Source organism: Ochotona princeps, chromosome 9 (assembly GCF_030435755.1).
Source record: "Ochotona princeps isolate mOchPri1 chromosome 9, mOchPri1.hap1, whole genome shotgun sequence".
NCBI classification, from domain to species: Eukaryota; Metazoa; Chordata; class Mammalia; order Lagomorpha; family Ochotonidae; genus Ochotona; species Ochotona princeps.
In genome coordinates this window covers 29,516,502-29,534,149 of record NC_080840.1, presented here as the reverse complement: position 1 = coordinate 29,534,149, position 17,648 = coordinate 29,516,502, and the positions used below count along the sequence as shown (strand labels likewise).

At 32.8% G+C, this 17,648-nt stretch overlaps 1 protein-coding gene and 1 non-coding gene across 8 annotated transcripts in view; both read left to right on the top strand.

The window, feature by feature from the left end:
- The window catches only part of RIMS2 (regulating synaptic membrane exocytosis 2), a 506,806-nt gene that overhangs the window by 347,304 nt on the left and 141,854 nt on the right, over nt 1-17,648 (top strand). For 3 of the 7 annotated variants that reach the window (XM_036498462.2, XM_036492201.2, XM_036498469.2), the window contains one exon: nt 10,209-10,238. The exons of 3 other annotated variants lie outside the window; for them this stretch is intronic. In XM_036498462.2, coding sequence (XP_036354355.2) covers nt 10,209-10,238 — 30 coding nt within the window. Of the gene's footprint in view, nt 1-2,303; nt 2,682-10,208; nt 10,239-17,648 lie in introns of those variants that run through there. One more of the 7 variants, XM_058668557.1, reaches the window with a different exon arrangement.
- LOC118757553 (U6 spliceosomal RNA) lies at nt 6,993-7,097 on the top strand. The gene has a single exon (XR_004995259.2). It is a non-coding gene; the product is annotated as a U6 spliceosomal RNA (small nuclear RNA).

Genomic DNA, 17,648 nt, shown 5'->3' with positions numbered 1-17,648 from the left:
TCTTCCACCTACCCCCACCAGCTCTACAGATTTACTTTAATCAAGGAGCAGATGATTCATTTAATTTAACTGGAGCTTTTTTTTTTTTGTCAAAGAAGTCCCTTTATTTACCTAGAAATGCCAGATCATGAAATTGAATCACCAGGAATTTGCAGCACAAGGTGGAACATCTTAAAGACCACCAAGGCCTGGGCTCTGGGGTTTACCCTGCCTCCCCCAAGTCTATAATGGAGTTTACAGGGAGAGACGTCATTATCAGAGAGCAAGCCAAGGGGGCGGTGGGCCTTCCTTTCCCAGTCACTGGACAAGCTGCTCAATTCTCATCCAGAAAAGGAAAGAGCCAGTGCTGCCGAGAACTTGGATACAGCATTTAGGTAGACCAATAGCTCATTTGCTTTGGATTTTAATAAAAAATTTCATTTTTCATTTTGCAATTCATTTTTATGTGCATGTAGCTGTGATAACTTCACTCCCTGTGCATTAGTATATTGATCCAGTGCAAAGAAAAATCCCTCAAAGTGGGAAGGCCCTATGTTGCTTTGGAGAGGAAAACAGGTTTTTCTGCTCCTCATCTCCCCAGGAGATGAACAAATAGCTGTTCCCCATCCCCACCCCCCAGCTCAACCTGTTTCTTCTGGCCTTGGAATGTACAGGGAGGCAGCTTTTCAGGGGTTGAGGCGAGGGCTGGAATCACCCAGAAAGGGCAGCCAAGGATCACTTAGACAGGCAGCCTTCTTTGGAAACGTCTCAAAACCAGCTCTTGTCCATTGCCCACTTATTTTCCTAAGGAAGGTTTTTTTTAAGATTTCTGTTCCCACTGATGATTGATCTATTCAGATTATTTACATCTTGGGAATCCTATTTTGTATCTAACTCAGATTATTTGCACTTTGGAAATGAGGGCACAAAGTACAACTTTAATACTACCAAAACAAAACGTTTATTTTCTGCTGGCTGATGATATCTGCACCACAGTAAAATTTTTCAGTCTTGCAATTGGAAAACCCCTAGACTTAATGCAGTCAATTCTAATTTCATAAGTAATTTGAAATTTCCATTCCAAATGACTTATGTTCCATGTTGAAATCTAGATAGTTTTCAATTTTCAACTGGTTTTACCTTCCCAGTTATGTTGTACTTACCTTGCTATTATAAAGCATGTTAGCACTCTCACTTATGGCCAGAGGTAGATAAAGTAGGAGAGAATCATGGTGGGACCTAATGGGTATTAAAATGTACATAATAGTAGTTGACTATTGAACTTAAATTTACAGATGTGTGAAAGAAGTAGGAAAGATTGGTGATAGCTGTAATTTTTATGAGTGTCATTATTATAATTGTTCCTGAATGTCACTGTGACATGCTGATAGGTGACTTTGTAGATGACCTACCATTTCCATTACCGTTTTAGGCATTTCTTCTTTCACTTTTTTTCTGTCTGGTCCAGCCACAGTGACTTGCATGCTCTTCTGGAATACAAAGGACATGCTTCCAGTTGAGAACATTTGCACATGCTGTTCTGCTTCATGAAGTGCTCTCTTCCCAATAACTACACGCTTAACTTTCTTTTTTTTTTAAGTTGCCCTCTTTGGAAAGTCTTCTCTGGCAGCCCTATCTAAAATATCATTACTACCTGAATACTTTATTTCCTTCTTTCCTGTTGTACTACACTTGAAATAATTCTGGATGATCTAAAATAAATTAGGTAGTTTATATTTTAGTATACCATATTATTACTAAGTATGCTTCTTCATTTGCCAGGATTTTACTGAAATTACATTTCATGGTACATAAATTTTTCTGTTATGAATGAAGGTGCTGATATGGTGCTAAAAGTCATTTATCATGTATTTGTTTTTATGAATTATCTGTTGGTGGGCAGAAAATTTTTGCAGTGTGAACACATATAATGTTTCATTTCACTACAATATAATAATAGCAAAATATTTTTGAAATAAGTTAGCATTATTTAATAACAAGCAGGGAAAGGCCTTCATTTGCTCAACCACTTTAATCATCATTTTCTTTGTACTTTGGCTCCACAAGTATTAGAATTTACTAGAAACTGAGTTTAGCGTGTTGGGCATTGAAATCTATAAAAACAATTCAAATAATGTCACATTCCTATTTTGAAGATGTTCACCACATTTTACATAGTTTATGAGAGAAATCAAATATATATATATTTATATTTATTAGATATATACATATATAAAGCTTAGAATTACTTTCAGATTGTTTTCTGTACATTATCTAATGTTTCTGACAGCTTTGATTTTTGTTTGTTTGTTTATTTATACTAGAAGTTACTTGGGAAGACCAGCAGAAAAAAGTGAATGGTACAATAAGTGATGAAAAAATATTGCCGAAAAAGAAACACCAGTCTGAGCCAGGTTTGTCAGGATTGGGAAACCACATAAAAGCATGAGAGTATAAGCATTGTATTTCATGCTTTTTAAATGCGTGTGTCCTTGTAATATCTCATTTTTCGTATGTTAGTGTGAACATTATAGTGTGTAGTTCCCATTTACAATTGAGTGGTGAATACTTTATTTCAAAATTTGCTTAGAAAACTAATCAAATGTATCATGGGGAAGAGAACATGATCATTTCATGATTAGGATTATTTTGGGTGAACAAAATGACCAATGAAAACACAAATGAGCATCTGCTGTATATGTTTGCTTCTTTTGACGCAAAATGCCTCCATGGAGTTGTGCTTGCTTTCTTCAAATGTAATATAGAGGTTGCTTGGTAGGCCGGTCTTATCCTTCCTGCCATATTTATGCCATATATCAGTAATGATTTGCTTATAACTTCTGGAGCCACAAACATTGTCAAAGACAATGACAAAGGACTGAGTTTATTAATTCTACAAATAGTTCCTTCAAACCGTTAATTACATCAGTGAGTTGAAGTGTTTTGCTTGATTCTTTTTTTTTTTTTTTTGAGAGAGAGAGATGTAGTTAATACAATAGAAGACAAAAACTTGTGCTAGACTTTGGAAGAAGTAGGAGGATTAAATGTAAAGTGCAGACAAGATTGATAAGCCCAATTATCAGATCTATACTTAATTAATAATTGTATGATGGTACATTGAAATTTTCATTGACAAGTTAAATTTTACACACAGTATCTATTAAAAATGTCTGTAGTAACAGGATGGTGCATTTTATGTTAGAACTCCTACCCTATGTTTTAAAACATGTCAATATTTAAGTTAAACTAATATTTTAACAAATATTCATTATCACCGTGTTATATACCAGGTAATAAGACTAACAATAAAGTTATCGGGGCAGGCAAGATAACATAACAATTTTCTTCACAGGATTTTATATCTGACAAAAACATACATTGAAAAACAGTAATACTAATGATTAAGCTGTTGCAATGGTGTTAAGCACGATTAAGGAAAATAGGATGCCGTGAGATAACCTACCACATTAGGACTTAAGCCTGCAGAGGAAAGAAAGACCTCAGAGCACCCAGGACAGTCTGATCACTTATCCTTTAATGAGACAGTAATACAGTAATATAGGAACCTGGTATCCACACAGGCATTTTAAGTTTATTTACCAAGTTGCAAGAAAAATTATGATTTTTTCAAAATTCTACTTAAGAAACAGTTTATTGGGAAAAAAGTGAATAACTTGAATGAGTTTTTAAAAATAACTAAGGTAAAATTAATCTTTGGGTTATGATGTATACAAAGATATTACTGCAAGATTTATCCTCACTATTTTGTATGGTAGCTATTATTCTTGTTCATACATTCTTAATTATTTTTTGGGCTTATTTGCTATTATCTCTGACAAATGAAGGTTTATGTTACCTAATATAAATTATTTACTGTGTATTGAAATCATGAATGTATTTCTCACTAACATGTTTTAAAGAACTGCTTTAAATATTTTAAGCTAATTTCTTAAAAGCCCCATTTATTTTTTAATCCCCCACAGCTCTCCAATTGAGTATAATCTGTGTGTGCAATAGAGAAAAGATTTTGAGTACCAAAATGCTATAGTTTTAAATATTGCTATGTTTTTGTACTTTTGGAGTTGTGTGTTTTCTTATATACTAAGAAAATTGATAATGGAAATTCGAACTTTAAAATATTATGAGTAAGTATGCATTATGATGTGGTAATAAGGAAGAATATTAAAGTTTAGTTCATAATGCTGTTTAGTTGTTTCTAAAAGAAAGTTAGGCTATATTGAAGATACTTAAAATTATTGAAACTTGAAAATGAAAAAATGGGAGGAAAGCAGTGTGGCATATCAGATGAGGCTGATTAAATTTCAACATGTTTACAAATCTGAGTTTTCTAGGAGATGTGAAAATACCTCAAGATTTAGAAGTATATGCTTAGGCAAGGACTTTAAAAAGTTTGTGGCAAATGTATACTGAAAAAATCTGCAGATTTCAAAAGTACTTTGTTCCAAATCAGAGTCTTTTAATTTTGTTTTTACAAAAGGCATTTGAAGTACCCTGATACGTTTGGAGTGATTTATTAATATTTAAATACATCTGTAGTATTACTACTCTAGTACTAATAATCCATGCTTAATTCATGATAATGATGCACTAGAGGCTGGTAATTGGCTTGCCTAAGTATCTGGAAATTCATTATTATGTGATTATTTGAATGACCTTCTGGTGTTGGAAAAAGTTTTTGAGAACCTGAGCATGAGGTGGGAAATGGACTGTGTTCAGTAGCTGCATATTGGTTTCCTTTTTCAGTTGCTGTTGGTTAAAAAAAAAAAAAAGTGTGTAAAAGAACAATTTATAGACAGTGAAGTGGAAATTTTGCCACTTTAGGTATGTATACTAACCGTAAAAACTTAAAAATTTTTATTTCAGATATAAAATTTTAGGATGAAAAGTCTAAAGCATGTCATACACTCAAAATGAATTAAGTGTTTGGATGATTTTTAGACATTATGAACTAGGATCTACTTTTCTTAAAGGATTATCTAAAGTAGGATGTCTTCAGAGGAGTATCAAAAACAGAAGTGATTTGCTTTCTCTGTCTCTAATGACATCGAAGAAGAACTTGACTTGGGAATGTAATTATATTTTTCATATCATTGTCTTTGATGTGAGCATAAAATATAATTATCCTACCTATAATTTTAGACTCCAAGTATCATGATTAATGTTTAGAGAGGAACTTAATCTTAAAATAATGAGACATTTTAAGTGTGGGTCAAGGGTGTATGTGCCTGGTTAAACTGTTGTTTATTTTTCAATGAACACTCTGATTCCAGAGAAAAATATAATTCCCATTACCAGAGGAAACATTTAAATCATTGGATTTCTAAATTTTGCTTGGTGAACTTATCTATTCTTACAATGATTAGAAATATATGGAAGAGAACGTATTTCTACGTACAATTTCCGTATAAAATATTTCTACATAAAATATACTTATTTACCTTATGAAAACGTACAGCTGAAAAGATTAAGTGTAGGTTCCTCAGGTTTTATGAATATTCTTGAACTTACAAGTTTCACAGATCCAGCGACGTAAGAACTGTTGACACTAATCCTAAATTTAAATAGTTCAAAATGTATTTGGAAATATAGTTGTCAATGATATTTGATACTATTCATGTAAATATTATGAGTCAAACATATTTTCTAAGTGCAAGGTATATAGTATATAGGAAAATCGTGAACTGACATGCCTGAAACTATTTAGAAACCATTTCAATGCTCTTAGCTTTCTAAATCTTATCTAGAAAGTGTGTGTGTATTTTTTGTTTTTGTTTTTTGTATAAGTAGAAGCAAAGGAGCACTTTAGTGTAGAACCGTATGATTATATATAATATTTTGGAAGTTTGAAAGATTTGAAATAATAAATTATGTTTCACTACTTTCAAGAACATCTTCACTTGCTCATTAGTGCCTATTTTATGATATGATTTAATTTATGTATTACCCTTTAATTTTTTAATATGGATATTTCTATAATGTATTTTGCAGAACTTGTAGCTGTAATGAAGGCAGGAATTATTTTTTTACTTAGGTTTACCTTTAGGATTATGTTTTATGAAACTAACATTAAGCAAATTTACTCAAAAAGTGTTTAGTTAATGAATTTTAATATTTTTGTGAATTTTTAAAAATTTTGTTCCTTAGTTTTCTTTTATTCATGAACAGTTTGGAATTTCTTGAAAAAAGAAGCAATTTATTTCAATCTAGGGCAATATTCCAAATTGATTCATCCATTTGATCCACAAAAGTCATTCAGGGTTATGTTTCTGGTTATTATTAGATAATATGAGATTATTTCTGGATGTTATAGAATTCATATCTTTAATCTTTGTTGGGGGAAAGTTATGCAAAACAAGGAAATGTTTTATAAAATATGAAGCAACCAATAGAATATTGTAATTAAATGTTACTGAAAGCCATAGAATAACTACAATTGCTCTTTGACATCCACAGGCCATTAATCCCAGGAACACTTCCTGTAACAGAATTGTTGATGTTCAAATCCCTTGTGTTATAATGGGGTAGTATTTTCAATAACTTATGTATTTCTTCCTCTATGCTCCAAATTATCTTTACATTAGTAACAAGGCCTAAAATCGCATAAATGCTATTGAATACTGTTGTTCTTTATTTAGTGATTAAGGAGACAGTGAATCAGTACATGGTCAGTACAGATGCAGTATATATTTTGTATTTTCAGTTTATTTTGTCAGTGTAGAAATTTTACTTTGTCATCTGTAAACTTGGTAAACAATAGTAAATGTAGCCATTTATTTATTTGAGAGAGAGCAAGAGCGAGAGAAAGGGTTGCTATCTGCTTGATCTCCTTGAGCATGCCATGAGGAATTAGGCCTGACAGTGGCCTTGCCGGAGCTAGCAGGTTGGGATTCAGGCCAGAACCAGGAGCTGTGGTTTTAATGAATGTCTCCCATGTGGGTGGCAGTCCCCACCTGCTGTCTCCATGAGTCTGCCCTGTTAGCAAGTAGAATCAGGTGTTGTCTTCTACAGCACAAAGACTAAAACTGGAACAATGCAGAGAAGACGGGCATGGCTCTTGCACAGGGTTGACACACAATTGTGAAAATGTGAAATTTATACATTTTATTTAACTAAATGTAATAATAACTATGGGGAATGCAAAAAAATGAAAGGATGGAGGGATGTTGAAAGCTGAGTTTATTCATTGTTTTTATGCATGTCTTACTTCAGTGCCCTTGTTGAAAGTTATTTTGCATATAAAAGAAAAATCTTGTACATTCTCTTTACAAAGTCTATTTTCAAATTATATATACCTATATTAATAACAGACATCTAAGAAAGGACATACTTTAGTATCCTTTATCACTCTTAATTAGTTATTGGCTAAATAACACAGAGGAAGGAATTGCATTACAGCTGTCACTAACAGCACTAAAATAGAAGGTATAACTATGGCAAATGTAGGGTGGTAAATGTAGGGCGATCTGAAGAAAAAAGGGGTACTCCAGCCTGCTTTTCATGTTCACTTGAGTCTACTATTCATTACAAACTATGCAAAATGAATTGTTATAACTTCTTGTGATTTACGTAAGACATGGCTAGTTAATTATGAAGCTTCTCTTTTAAGATGAGACTGTTGTTGCAAATAGCACAAGTAAAAACACAAGGAAGGCAATAAAGCAATAACTTTGAGTGCATTTGATATACTATAGCTGTAAAACCAAAGTTCGTGATTTGCATGAATATCCTATCTGCTAATTATATGTTTTTTCTGTAACATTAATTTAAAACAATTTTTGATGCATTAGACTCACACAAACAATGGAAATAATTTCAACATTTTTAGTAATGACATCATTGTGAAAATATTTCATTTTTATTTCCTTTTGAATAATGTAAATGTTATTTTTTGTAAAGATTTATTTATTTTTATTACAAAGTCAGATATACAGAGAGGAGGAAAGACAGAGAGGAAGATCTCCCGATGATTCAGTCCCCAAGTGACCGCAACGGCCGGTGCTGTGCCGATCCGAAGGCGGGAGCCAGGAGCCTCTTCCAGGTCTCCTGCGTGGGTGCAGGGTCCTGAGGCTTTGGGCTGTCCTAATGTTATTTTTTAATCTAAAAGTTTATTATATGTTCTAAGATTACTGTAGTCCTTATGAGAATGGAAACCGGTGAATTATTTGATCAGGTACAATATATGCTTCATTTACAAAATGTTTTTGATTATGTAATAAAGAAAAGTGTCTGTTTCTGGTGTTACCGTGACAGGAATTTTTGTTTCTTTGACATTTTATTACTTATTTTTACTGGGTCATACAGCATTTAGTAGAATGAAAATTGATAAGATAATCAGCAGATCTCTGTTACATTTTGCCTCTGCCACTATCCTTGTTTTGTGTTATATATGGTAAGTCTCTTGAACATTATGTGAAATTTTTTTTAATCAATGCCACATCAAAGAAAACCAAGTTACAAAAAAAATGCTAAGTGGGAAAAGAAGCTTAATTGACTTAGTATTTTTACCAAGGGGAATATCTTGGAAATGAAATATTTAAACAAGTGTTTCATCAGTTCATACCAATTCCATCTTGACTTGTAGGGAAACTATTATAGTAATATAAATATATATGTAATTAGGGAAACTTTGTAAAAGCTAATGTATTAGAAGATTAAATTTTACATTGATCCTTGTTACTAATATGTCTGTGACTTTTCTACTTTGTCTTCTGTAAAAAATGGGTGGATTGGGATTTAAAAGAAAATACAACATATGTCATTTTAATGACTGTGAATACTTTCAGGAAGATGCAAAGATACTTTCCTAGTTGTCAATACTATTAGCCAGGCTCAGGTTTTGTAATAATTGTGATGAGATTTGGTATTGATTTTGAATGGCTAAAAAACGTGCTATATGATAATATGAAGTTGTTGTTTCCAAGTGTGTTAAGTTTCCAAATAGGTCATAGCTCCCCACCATTCTCTATAATTTATATTAGAATATCTCCTTTTATCACAATAAAATGATTCAATGGTCTTACTTTTTCTCATGGAGAGTTATTTTCTCACTGTTCATGAAAAAATAAATTTACTATAGGTATTCATTATCTGAAAGGCTACACTGATGGTTTGAGTGTATTTTCATATAACATACTTTTCCATAAATGACTCATAAATCATGATACAACCGTTACAAGACTACATATGTTGTTTGCTTTAAAATTTGTGGCATCTGATTCAATGCTAAGTAGACAATTGAAATAGGAACTTTTTACTGTATTTTTTCATCTGTGTCCGTCTTACTAATGCTAATCAACTAATATTGCGTGGAAATATTTTCCTTTGAATGCTGAGTTTAGAGAGATTCTCCTTTTTTATATCACTGTGTAAAATGCCTTATGAATTAGCACTTGGGAAAGAAGTGTTTCCAACTTATTTGCCACATCTTTTAGAATATGTTAGATTTGAATTGCCATATTTTAATAGAAATTTATTATCTCAAATGATCTGTGATCTTCTGTAATCTGTAATGTGTTGTTTGTGAGAATGTTCTGAATAAATAGGCATCTAACTTAAAGTTACATTCAAGTTTAATATTGAAATTGGATCATATATTTCAACAGTTTTGGTTATCAATTGTATTACATTATTACTTCCTGATATTTTTACAAAATATTTTACTATTTTAAAGTAATTTAATAAAATTCTGACCTGATGGGCCTATTCTTTTTTCATATAAGCATTTGTTAATCGGGAAAATTTAACTTAGAACTGTATTGCCAAGTGTCTTATTGCTTTTTTTGATGACTGAATGAGTTGTTTTTTCCAGAAAATCATTTTAAAAGCATCAATTGATTCAATTACATTTTGCACAATATGGTCACACAAGTAACATTCATTTTACTAACAACATCTTTCTTTAACATCAAGGTTCAAGACTGGCTGTGCATAAATAATTGTCAATTTTTGAATTCTCTTTATTTCTACACTAACTTTGTATTTCTATTTCTACTAACCTACAGTAGCTTAACCAGTTGGGTATCAACTCTTGCACTTGTGTGTGTGTGTGTGGTATATTTTTTATTATATTTTCCCCACAACTGTATACAGGATTCTTTCCCAGACGTTTTGGGGCTTTTTCCTTCAGTGTCACATTTTCTTTTGAGTACATCCACTCATACCCATCTCCTTTGTCTATGTCTGTCCATTACACGATGTGATCACTGAAGAAGTGGATTCTACAAGCAGAAGATATGCAGGTGTGTCTCTTCTACAGCTTTTCTTTGTTTTCATTTATCTAATGTCTCCTAGAAAGTTTTGCTTTTTTCTACTCATTATGCAACTTTTCTTTATTTAATATAAAAAAATAAATCTTATAGGTGTGATTAGATATTTATATAGTTAATTTTTTACCAGCTAATGCTTCAGTTAGATGAAAAAGCATAAAATGATTAATTTATGTAATATGTAGATACATAGTTTCATAACAAGCTGCAGATGCAACATGTATATATGGGTTAGCTATATTACACTAGCAAATTAATTCTACTGTCTTAGACCAGAAGAATGTTTCCAACTTTATAAAAAGTAATTTTGATTTATTTTACTTCTATTATGAATTCACTAATTTGGGTGGGGAATGCCAAAGACTTAATACATACAGTTAAAGAAGAGATCAATATCACTGAATAGTTAGGACCTTTTTATACAAATTTGGAGGATTCTAACGATAGATTCTACGAAGATAGATAAAGTAAAAATATTTTATAGCTGTTAGACCAAATATTGCTTTATGGAAGAGAATACACTTGAATTAAAACCTGAGGATTCTTTCAACTCGTTAACACACACTTATTAAACATATGCTGTGCAGTGTTGTCCTAGGAACTGGAAATTAATAGGAAATAGAAATAGCTACTTAAGTGTTTGATTTTTTTCCTTACAATAAAAAAAGATTTTATTTATTTAAAAGAGTTAATAGAGAGGCAAAAACAGAATGAGAATCTTCCATCTGCAGTTCACTCTCCAGGTGGCCACAAAAGCTGGGTTGGATTGAACTGAAGCCAGAAGCCTGAGACTTCTGGGTTTCCTGTGTGGGTGCAGGGTCCCAAGGACTTGAGCCATCTGCTGCTGCTTTCCGAGGCACCTTAGTAGAGAGCTGGGTTGGAAGTGGACCAGCAGGCCTTATACCAGAGCCCAAATAGGATGCTGGTGGTAGCTTAATGCAATGTGCCACAGTGCTGGGCTGCTATGTTTAGACTTTTTCTAGGATGAACCTAATGTAATCTAAGTAAGTGTTATAATTAATTATTGATTCTATGAGATAATTTTCTATATCATATTACATGCATATCTGTAAGTGATAGCTCAATTCACATATATACATACAAATATAATTTTACATACAATGGAATTACAAAAGATAGCATGACTATTTCCATCTGGGAAAGATGGGCATTAATTCACTGAACACTGTGTATTAGAGGTAGCATTTGAATTGACTTGAAAGGCTAAAAAATGTTGCCTTTTATGTAATAGAGCATTTTGGCAGAAGAAACGGTATCAGTCATGTCAAAGAAATTTAGGCAAAAGTAGGCAGGGACAGAATTCAGGAGGGTCACATGATTATTGAAGTAACAGAATGATCAGGTCAGACATCACATCTTAGATTACTGGGGTGATAGCATATCATTTCTGAGATGATAATTCTCTGAATTAAAATATCTGTAGAGTTTATCAGAATGTGAGAAGTTATTATAAGATATAGAATCTACAGGTCTTACTGATTTTGTATTGATGATGGAATATGGAGAGCAAAGTAATCTCATGTGATTAAGATGCTTGGATAGGTAATTATATTTCACCTGTATGAGAGTAAATATTTTACATGTTTTAGTGGAAAGACTAAAATTTCATATTGGAGATGATTTGGGTTTAAGACCAGTTTTGGAAATTCAAATACAAATATCTAACAGAAGAAACTGGATTTATTTGCTTGGAAATTAGGAGAGAAGTCTCAACTGGAAACAGTATATTATAGAATACCAACTTTGGAGTGATGCCACTCTAAGAATGAAATTGTCAGATGAATATAAAGCATGGGAAGAGAGCCAGAAGTCAAGGTTTGGGCATCACTAATATTTTATTTACATTTAGGGAGGAGCTATTAGAACAAGAGCAAGAATGTTCTTTTGGAGAGAACCAGTAAAAACCAGAATATTTATGAAAAAAAACCACGATATTTCAGAAAGGTATTTTAACAATGTTGAAGTGCAGAAAAAGCAAATGAGGGGCGTTCAAAGAGTTTGTGAAAATACTTATTGTGAAAAATTCGGCATACATTTCCCTTTTTTGGCACCAAAATAAATTTTTTCTAGCTTCTTCAGACATGTCTAATCAGAATCCAAGTCACTAAAAAGAATAAGGAATTAGTCTGAAAGGAACCTGTTCCAAAGCTAGATCAGTTCTGTTAACAGCATCAGATTTATGGTGAATGGTGAACTCATTGATTGTTTATGAAACATTTACAGGGACAGTACCATCAGTGAAATAAACACTGTAAAACTGAACAGTTCATGCCAAGAAGGGATAAGACCATGTGGAAAGAAACAGGCCATAATGATATGATTGGGAAGAAGAAAAAATTATTCTTGTCCTTGCCCTAATTGGGAAAAAAAAGATTAACAGCATAATGATAGAAAGATGGGGAAGGAGTAGAGACGGGACAGAGGAGAGAGGCCTGTGCTCGAGCCAGGTTTCCCATGTGAGTGATAGGGGCCCAGGTGCTTGTACCATCTTTTGCTGCTTTTCTCAGGCCAATAGAAGGGAGATGAATCAGAAGTAGAAAAGCAGAAACTTGAACTTGTGCTCAAATGGGATTCCTAGGAAACTGATGGCTTAACTAGCCATACCTCTGTGCTATCCCTAGAATGAACTTTCTATGGTAGTATTATCTGTAATACTCCATTTCCTCCAAGTGTGGAATAGCCAAAACCTGGATTTCTGTTGTAAACCCCTTGTATTATAAATGAGATCTTGGTCTGTATTATTGAGCATTGTGTTTATCACTTCACAAATTCACCTAACTTTAGAGCTAAATAAAGTCTTATGGATTTCATTCCAAAGATAATAATTCCAACTACACACATTTTCAGAATTATTTCTACCTCTGATCTATATCTCACACTTAATTCTTGTTGTTATGTCAATTTTATTCACCAGAAATCTCTAAGACAACTTTATCTCCTATGTTTATTTGAAAGGCAGAGTTACAAAGAGAGAGAATGAGGAACCACTTGTTGGTTCATTCTGCAAACGGCCACAACGGGCAGGGCTACTCCAGGCCAAAGCCAGGAGCTTCTTCCAAGTGTCCAACATGGGCAGCATGAGGACACACACTTGGACCATGTTGTACTGTTTTCTCAGACACCCTCACTGGGGACTGGATTGGAAGTGAAGCAGTCAGTACTCAAACCAGTGCCAGATGGGATGCCTTTGCTGCAGACAGCAGCTGAACCTTCAGCTGCACAATGCCAGCTCCCCAAAGATTCAGTTTTACCTGGACCTGCCATGCACTGTAAGTGTATGTTATGAAAGTTTCAGCCATTAAGCAAACTATTTGTTTCTGTAAGAAGTGTTACTTTAGGAAGCAGTTTATGACTGCAGACCCCGGAAGTACATCCAATGATCAACTCCACCACCTTTGTGATTATGAGAAAGTTACTCGGTATTTTAGGTTCCTGTTGTGCAAAATGGGAATGATAGTAATACTACCACAAAGGATTACTGCTATAATTAAAGTAGATACTTTGTAATTTGCAAAACACCTGAAAATTCTCTGGTTCAGTTTAAGTAAGAATTATTATCTAACTAGAAAAATTAGAGCAACATTTTGATATGTAAACATTCCTTACATGATTCGGATTACTTCTTTTTGTTATATGCATTAACATGTGCTAGTTTATTGCTGTTAGTTTAGGATGTAAATGCCATGCACATGCATCAGGTCTACCATACCTATTCTTTTTAGCTTTGTCATTTCTGAAGTAAGTTAAATGGCAAGAACAAGAGCATTGGAACCAGATAGGTGTAAATTCTGCCTCTTAGAATATACCACAAAAAACATATACCACAATTTCAAGTATTAAGAGTTAAGGTTCTTTATATTTCTAACATTTAAATTATGTATTGTATAAATCCCTAGTAGAAAAATAGGGAAAGAGTACATATAAAGATTTTCCTAAAAAACAAATCTAGTGGTAAGTAAATGTATGAAAGCAATTATTGGTTGTTATTATTACTATACAAAATTATTACACAAATGCCAAATATATAAATGTATTCTAAATGCAATACTATTTTTCACATTTTTAGAAGACCTTAGTGAGGATGGGTACAAAAAATGAAAGCACAAATTACTATTGTCTTTCTGTAAAGCAATTTTGCCATCTAAATCAAGACATTTAAAATATTCCTGGGCTTTAGATCTGGTTAAAAAATAGAGACTTAACTAAAAATATTTGCACTAAGGCTACCAAAGCATTGCTTTTCATAGTAAAAGGATGTTATTGTGAATATTAATAAAATAATAGCTAAATCAGTTATGTGTGAATCCATGTATTTAAGTGATTAATTTTGTTAATGTTAAATTTTTTAAATCATTTTTTTCAATTGGAAAGATTACAAAAATTTTCAAGTGTCGAACAATTGGAGAAAATATCTAAGTAATTCTTGGATTATTCAGGCTATTCACATTTCTTCTCTTGTTGTTTTTCTATTAACAAATATCCATTTTTCACAGAATTGTAGTCTCAGGATTTAATACATTGTTTGTGACAATATGAATATGAATTTATAAGTGATCATATAAAGCAGAAATTAATAAAATCTTTTTTATAAAATCGTCAAATAATAGAAAATTATTCTAGTGATATGATTTCCTGATTATTATAAACTGAAATAACATAATTGATGCATTTCCAAAATAATTTTTGAAATTCTTATTTTAGTGCAATAAACATACTTCACATTGTAAAACTTGGTTCAACAAATATTTAATAAATACACATCAGGCCTTATTTTAATAGTGCCTAAGTCATGTAAGATCTGTTCGCTCATAGAAGTTATAATCTTGGGAGAAGAAATAGTCACTGAACAAGATGAATATGGAAAATTGTAAGTGTTATTGTTTAAAAAAATCTATATGACCCAGGAGACTTGCATGATTATATGTAATTTTAGATGGAGTAATACAGAAAAATCTGATCCTCATGCAAATTTGATTTTGAATGAAAAGAATAAGATGAAAATAGCTATGTATTGGGTTGATTATCTGCAGCTCTCTCAGCTCCTTTAAACCGATACACTTTTATATCTAGAGCAAAAATATGATTAAAATGGATTGAGAAAGATAAATGTGTTTTATATGGAAGAAATAAGTTGACATGAATAATGTTGCACTGAAGACTGTTTTCAAAAGGATTTAATCTGGATTGTCTGATAAGAATGTTATTTGAGAGATGAAAGGATTTTTTAATTGTCTAGATAAAGACTTGAGGGAACTGGATGCGAGACGTGAAAGTGAGAGTGAAAATGAGGATGAGTAAGGTGACTAGTACAGAGATGAAGTATAATAAAAAGCAAACTGATTATAAAAGAATAATTGGAGGGGAGGGCATAGTTATAGATTATTTGATTATGCACAATGTGAAAAATTGATGTCAGTTCAGAGCAAAAACAATGAAAATCAGATATCTATCTCTATTGATTAAAAAATGACTATATTATTTCCTAAACTTGGTATCATGGCAAAATAAATTGAAACATTATCTCCACTCCCTTGGTGAAAGAGGAGAAACAGCTCAGAAAGTAAAATGAGAACAAATATTCGCCTGCGTGAATTTGCCTGAAGGAGTGTGTATATGTGTGAGAGAGAGTGATAGAGAAAAGGAACTGAGAGAAATGAGAATGTCATTTTATGGCTGATATTTCAGTTCACGAATTTTGAAGAAAGATCATTATCTAGATATGTGATTTTGGGCAAATTTTCCAGTAAAGTGTTTCAGAAAATAAGTGTTTGAATAAACAATTGAGCTGATTAAGTAATATAATACAAGCTAATTTTTCAGGTACCATCCTTTGCATTTGCAAAGTATTATTGCTGATAAGTAATTTCTGCATAAAATGGTAGTAGTAGCTCAGAATATGAATCCTTTTGTCATTGGAAAATTTTTTATTATATGTCATTTCTATGTCCTCAAGCAAGTAAAATTGTAGTAAAAAAATAATACTGAAGAAAATGAGAAGGTTAGACACAATTGCTATCTCTGGTTACCTGAGCTGGCAGGAAGAAGACTAACAAGAGGAACATATTAGGTTGATGAAAATACTCTATCGTGCCTGTAATGAGATGGTATTAACAATACATGTTTGACAGAAGCCACAGAACTTTGCATCTAAATTGTGTGAATTTTAAGTTACTTAAGCTGCCTTTGGAAATTACTAAGAACATACCAAATTTAAAGCTTTTAATATATTATCCAAATTATTGACTTAATCTAATGCATCCCTAAGCAAGGTCCACTCTGGAGACAAGCAAGGTCCCCTCCTGAGAGGCATGTAATTGAGGTGGGGGAGGTGCGTTGTTCTCAGCCTCGGAACATCAACTCAAAGAGATGTCCCAAGGTGGCATTTGGAAATCAAAGTGAGTTTAAAGTCTCAAGGATTGGGTAAGAAGGTTTTAATTTCTTCAGGATCAAGAACTCTACTTAGAGGTAACATCCCTAAACAAACAAGACAATAAAGCAAGAATTAGATTCAGGGTATTCTAGTTAGTTGCTAGTAATGAATATTAAAAAGGAAGAAGAAGAAGAAATGACCTCTGATTTTAATTTGGGGCAAGTTTTAGATATTGATGGGATAATCATACGGGGATCATTTAGGAGACAATTGGAAATGTGAGTCCTAGCACTTATAGGAAAAATGGGAGCTGAAGTTAATTGCAGTATCAGAGACATTTAGATAAAGATCACCTTGGGATAGAATAAAATGAGAAAGTTCATAACACTTTGTGAAATGGATAAATTTGCAACATTTCAGAAATACTGCAACCACCTGGGCAGCATCCTCAAAGCATGCACCCTATCAAGACCCTGGTTTGATATTGGGTGGCTGTTCCCAAACCCCCAGATGGGTGGGTGGGAAGCTGAGTGTGGCTTCTCCCCTTGACTCCTCCTGCCCCCAGATGCAGGAAAAAGAAATAAAAACCTGGAAACAATGATCACACCCACTTTTCCCTAACCCTCAATCCTTCTCACCTTGACCAACTACGTAAGCATCACTTAAAATTAAAAAAAAAATTAAATGCATAAATTTGAAGAACAAGCTGAGAAAAGTGAGCTTGAAAATTGTCTGATAAATAGTGAACTTGAAGGGAGTCAGAAATGTTCATGATCCAGGCCTTGAAGGAAAATATCCAGGACAGTGTAATCATTTAATTCAATGCTGAAGCATTGAGTAGGGTTGCAAAATGGCAAATTGCTCCTGAGGAATAATCACTCATTTTGAAAGATGATGTTTTCTGATAATGTTTGGAAGATAAATTTCATGATGTCAGATAGAATTCAGCTAATATACTTAGTGATACTAAGATCCCCCCCCCCCCAATCTTC